This window comes from Gracilinanus agilis, chromosome 2 (assembly GCF_016433145.1).
Source record: "Gracilinanus agilis isolate LMUSP501 chromosome 2, AgileGrace, whole genome shotgun sequence".
Classification (NCBI taxonomy): domain Eukaryota; kingdom Metazoa; phylum Chordata; class Mammalia; order Didelphimorphia; family Didelphidae; genus Gracilinanus; species Gracilinanus agilis.
The window spans coordinates 504,987,842-504,993,897 of record NC_058131.1 but is presented as its reverse complement, the minus strand read 5'-3'; the positions used below and the strand labels follow the sequence as shown (position 1 = coordinate 504,993,897).

Genomic DNA, 6,056 nt, shown 5'->3' with positions numbered 1-6,056 from the left:
TTTCCTTCCTTCCTTTCTTTCTTTCTTTCTTTCTTTCTTTCTTTCTTTCTTTCTTTCTTTCTTTCTTTCTTTCTTTCTTTCTTTCTTTCTTCCTTCCTTCCTTCCTTCCTTCCTTCCTTCCTTCCTTCCTTCCTTCCTTCCTTCCTTCCTTCCTTCCTTCCATATAGAAATTTGTGTTGCATGAGTTCACACATATAATGAGTATCATTGATTGCCTTCTCAATGGATAGGGGAAGAGCTAGAGGGAAGGAAAGCATTTGAAGTTAAAATGTAAAATGAATTAAGAAAAAATGACTCAACTTCCAGTTAAAAAAAGAAGAAATTGCATTTCCTACTCTCAACAGAGACAGAGGAAGGTAGTGACTAATAGATGATCAGTTCCCCAGTTCACACAGAACATAAGGTCACATCTGTGAAAGGGAATTTAAATGTGATCTAGTCAAACTCCCTCATTTTATAGTTGAGGAAACAGATCTAGAGAGGTTAAGCAAATTGTCCATCATTTTACACAGATAATAAGTTACAGACCAGATTTGAATTTAGCTACTCTATCTTCAAATCTAGTTATGCTCTCTACTGTGACATAATACACAGAGGCCCCTTACACTGCAACATGGGGGGGGGATTTAGTTGACTTATCAGAATTCATGAGGATATTAATTAAGATTTAAGACATTTCTAGGGTTATCCTGAGAAGGGCCAGAGAATGAGGATAACGAAGTTAATTTTTAATGACTTAATTTATTCTCATAAGTAAGATTTTTTTTAAAGTTCATGGAACTTAATGCTTGTTGTAAAATTTTGTTGATGAGTATAATCATCTTTTTCTATTTTATTTTTGATTATTTTTCATATTTTAAAAAATTCTGAACATTATCATCAACTAAAATGAGCATTGCAGTATACACAGTAGAGCATCTTTGTTATATACAGCTTGCTTTTGTCTTTATATAATAAATTCATCATGTTACTTTCCCAAATCTGCCTTGCTTGCTTGTGATTCCATCTTGCTTTCCTTCTATTCTCTTCTGTGAATTTCAAAAAAGTTTTAATAATCCTCTTTTCTATTTTTTTGAAGAGGAGCAACTCCTCCTCTATCTCTCCTCTCTCTACCTATCCTCCTCCCATACTGAGAAAAAAGGAAAAAAAATATTGATAACAGATATGTTATCATAACAGTCAAGCAAAACAAATCCAAAATTTGCAGTGCCCAAAAATACATGTCTCATTCTACACCTTGAGTTCAACATCTTTGTGTCAGGAGGTAGATAGCATTCTTCATCATGAAGCCACCAAAATGGCCACTAGAGTCCTAATGTTTTTCAAATTTGTTTGTCTTTACAACGTTATTTTTATTATATAAATTGTTCTCCTGGTTCTGCTCACTTCACTCTATATCAGTTCATTCATGTCTTCCCAGGGTTCTCTGACACAGTATTCTACCACATTTATGTACCGTGATTTGTTCAGCCATTTCCCAATGGATGGACACCCCTGTAGTTTCCGGTTCTTTGAGGCCATGAAAGAATACTATAAATGCTTTTGTATATGCATATCCTTTTCCTTCTTTCTTTGATCCCTTTGAAGTGTTGAGGCAGGAGTGGTATTTCTGGATCAAAAGTTATACACAATTTAATAACTTTTGGAGCATGGTTCCAAATTGCTTTCCAGAATGGGCTGTAGCTCCATCAAAAAATGTGAATAAATGTCTTTTTACTTATTTGTGCTTTTGTACCCTTTGATGGGCCTCTATATGGAAGCCAGACTCAGCACTGGAGACTCTCTAGCAATGATATCTGTTTCTCATGTCCCCAAGAGAAATCACAGACTGCCAAAGCCAAGGCAAGAAAGGGAAAGGAGAGCAATTTGGGTCACATTTTAGTGTCTTGGGGTTGGAGGAGGGTTGAACACTCCCCCTTTGTTGATCTGTATGCTTTAGAGAACTTTGAGTACTAACCTAAGGACTTTTCTGTGTTTGGCTTTCAGGGATACACATTCCAGGGATAACAACAACCCTTCGACCATGACCTAGGGGTAGCATGGATCCCAAACTCCAAGTTCCCTGGAACAAAATGGGAATGAGACTTTTAACTCCTTGAAGGGCAAAATCCTCACTGGTCCAGAAGATGGGGAACATCACAGTGGGCCCTTCCTCTAGCAACTGTACCATTGACCATACCATTCACCAGACTCTGGCTCCCGTGATATATATTTTGGTTTTGGTAGTGGGCTTCCCAGCCAATTGCCTCTCTCTCTACTATGGCTACCTACAGATCAAAGCCAAGAACGAACTGGGGGTCTACCTCTGCAACCTGACTGTGGCTGACCTCCTCTATATCTGCTCCCTGCCCTTCTGGCTCCAGTATGTTCTGCAGCATGACAACTGGTCCCATGGAGACTTGTCCTGTAAGATCTGTGGCATTCTCCTCTATGAGAACATTTACATCAGTGTGGGCTTTCTTTGCTGCATTTCCATTGATAGGTACCTGGCAGTGGCCCATCCTTTCCGCTTCCACCAATTCCGCACTGTGAAGGCTGCTGCTGGGGTCAGCGTGGTGATCTGGGTCAAGGAGCTCCTGGCTGGCATCCATTTCTTCATGCACAGTGAAGTTGTGGAAGATAAGGACCAACACCGGGTCTGCTTTGAGCATTATCCCATCCAGCCGTGGCAGCGGACCATCAATTATTACCGGTTCTCCGTGGGCTTCCTCTTTCCCATTTGCCTGCTCTTCTTCTCTTACTGGGGCATCCTACGGGCTGTACGGAGAAGCCACGGCACTCAGAAGAACAGAAAAGACCAAATCCAGAGACTAGTATTGAGTACCATGGTCATTTTCCTCGCCTGCTTTCTGCCTTATCATGTCCTGCTGGTTGTTCGCAACTTGTGGGAAGATAATTGTGAGTTTGCCAAGGGAATCTTCAACCCCTACCACTTCTCCCTCCTCTTGACCAGTTTCAACTGTGTGGCTGACCCAGTGCTTTACTGTTTTGTGAGTGAGAACACCCACAAGGACTTGGCCAGGTTGCGCAGTTCCTGCTTTGGCTTCCTGACCTGCTCCAGTAGGAGAGGGTCCAAGGAGTCCTACCCACTGAGCAGCCCAGAGGCCTCTGGGAAAAACGAAGCCCAGAAGGAGGAGCCTGAGTTGCTAACTAAACTCCACTCCCCAGGCCAGGTCACCTCTCCTGGAATGATAGGGCCCAGCTCAGGAATGTCAGACTAGACCCAGTCATCCAGCCTAGAGGGAATCGGTGATAGGATCTGCAGGCTGGAGCTGTCTTCTCTCCAGAGGGAGCCTGGCTTCATCTACAAGTTCCTCCTAGGTCACTGCCCAGCTAGATCAAGCCTGAAAATGGGAAGGAGAGAGGCGGGTAGAAGGAGGTAGAGGAAGGCAGAAGAAGGAAAAGGTTCCTCATCCTTGCTAGGACTTCCTTCACTTCACTCATCGCTCGACAGGTTGACCTCTGCCTCTCCCCTCCTCTTTTGACAGTGTACAATCTATTAAGGACAAATGCAAGTGAAAATATGAGCTCTGGGCAAACGCTGCAGCTCAGCCCCAACTTTCAACCTCTGCCGGCTCTAGGAATGCTCACTCAGACACACAGGCTGAGTGTGCCGATCAACTCCTGCAGACTCCCAGGGGCTTGAGAAGCCAGTAGCACACCCAGGCAGTGTTCGAGAAAGCTCAGGCTGTGACGGCCTCTCTGTTGCCTGGAAAGGGGATCAGGAATTGCAGCCTCTAAGGCATTTTCAAAGAAAAAGGAGAGAGGGTACCGGTGTATTTTGAAAGAAGAATTATGGATGGGCGCTAGGATAAAGAGTGGAAGGTGGGGTATGAAACGATTTTCATAAGAAGGTTATTGTTGTATGTGTGTGTTTCCAATGAGTCCTACCTAACCAGCGTGCCCGGCTCTGAATTTCCCATATTGCCTGCTCCTTTCGGTTAATGAATTGGCATTAAAATGACCAATACGAAAAAGCTATTATCATCTATTTACTCTACTAGTCCATGTAAAAGAACGAGGCCAAAGGATAAGGCATTATGATGGGAAAAAGAGGCGGTCCAGATGTCCTTCTAAGCTCTTGGACATCAGGGAACATGATGAGGTTTCTAAGTTGGGAGGTCAAGGACAGAAGGATAGAGGATTCCCAAGTGGATCCTTTGAGCTGTTGGAAAATTAATATCAGGTGACCTTATTCATTGCCCTGAGCTTTCAGAAAAGCCTGGGTGGGAGTGGGCCAAATATACCATCCCCATTCTCTTTCTCAGAGGGCATTAAGTCTTCAAATAGTCAAAGGGCCTTCATGAGGAATAGAGATTAGATTTGTTCTGCTTAGCTCAAGAGGACAGAACTAGAAACAACAGATATATGTTACATGGACAAATCCAACGTAAGGGGAAAACTCCTAATAATTAGAGCTGTTCAAAAGGAGAATGGGCTTCCTGAAAAGGTAATGAGTCTCCTGTCAGTGGAGATGTTCAGGCAGGGCTGGATGACCCTCGTTAGGATGTTGTTCAGAGCATTTCTGTCCAGGAGTGCCCTTCTGTAACTTGGGTCCCATGATTCGGTGAAATCTCACCCCTCCTGTTTTCAGTCGTTCACCTTTTCCTTTCTGAATCCAGGTGCCTCCTTCAGCACATATTTCATATTCCGTTTTATTAAGCTCCATGTAGGAAGGCAATGTATGCCAGCCATGGCTTCTCTCAAGGCAAACCACCCAAAAGTTTCACATTTCCGTCTGCCCAAAGGCAGCAGACTCAGGAGCAACCCGGGGAACACAAAAGCGTGTCTGGAGTCAATATGCCGGTGTCTTCAGTGGCAGCCAAACCCCTGGAGAATGAGAGCTGCAAAGAACTATCCTGAGTGATGGTTTTTAGAATGGGCCTCCTACATCAAAAGAAATTCCATAATGGAGGCCACCAGCGGAGAGAGCGGAGGAAGCCCCTCGCTTGGTTGGGCTACTTCTACGCCTGGATCTGCCTCTAGTTGTGTGATGTTAGGCAAGTGCTCCAGTTCTCTAAACTTGATTTCCCTCATCTGTAAGATGAAGGGCTTGGACTGGACTCAAGGTCTCTTCTTGTTCTCAAGTTAACCTCTTGGATGCTGTTCACTTTCTCTGTTACTGGCGCACTTTCCACGGGGTCTTGGCCTCTGAGTGTTCAGTGCCTTCAGTCTGAATAACTTCCTTCCTTCCATGGCTAGGAAGCCTCTAGAACTAAGCTAACAGAGCCACCTTGCTGTCAACTCCTCCCTGGCTTCCTGCTGTGGTTAACCAATTCCATTTAATAGACATATGCTTGAGGACCAACCCTCTATAGAAGCCCACGGTAGACCCCGGGGACCATCCATGTAAAATGAGATCCCTGACATCATAGAGCTAAGGGATAGGAGATAAGTCAGCAGGCAACCTTGTTTTCTACCTACAAGATCTGCACCAAAGTCTTTCTCTGGCCCTTACTGATCCCTCCCTTTTTCAACATTTAAAAAGTTCTAGGATTATCCTGCATTGAGAAACCAGGAGCGGTGTCTTGGTGTTGTGGATAAATAGACTACCCAGGTTCAAGACTTGCCTCTGACAATTACTGTGTGAGCCTGAGCAAGTCACTTCACTATATTATAAGCCCTTACTTTCTCTTTTATTAATTCTAAGTATTCCAAGTTATTAATTCTAAGACAAAAGAGCAGAAAGGGCTAGACAATGGGAGTTAAATGACTTGTCCAGGGTCACACAGCTAGGAAGTATCTGAGACCATATTTGAACCCAGGTCCTCCCAACTCCAGGCTGGACACTATTCATTGTGCGACTTAGCTGCCCTGAAATCATTTAACTTTTTGGTGGCTCAGGGAATTCTCTCTACTGCAGGGCAAATACCAGTCTGCACTGGTACAGAGGGATTGGCCATTCACTACACCCACAAAATCACAGATCCGGACCCTGCCAAAGTTATTCCATCACTTAATGTTCCTTCTACCAATATGAGTCACAGCCTCTCTCACTTAATAGAGGCTCTTCCTAAGTTGCAGCAGCAAAAACAAACAAACAAATGACTCATCCT

General features: G+C 43.9%; 1 protein-coding gene across 1 annotated transcript; it reads left to right on the top strand.

Annotated features, from left to right (window-relative positions):
- The first annotated feature begins 2,126 nt into the window (after positions 1 to 2,126).
- GPR68 (G protein-coupled receptor 68) lies at positions 2,127 to 3,221 on the top strand. The gene has a single exon (XM_044659994.1). It carries the CDS (start codon positions 2,127 to 2,129, stop codon positions 3,219 to 3,221), a length of 1,095 nt encoding a protein of 364 aa, XP_044515929.1.
- The last annotated feature ends 2,835 nt before the right edge of the window (positions 3,222 to 6,056 follow it).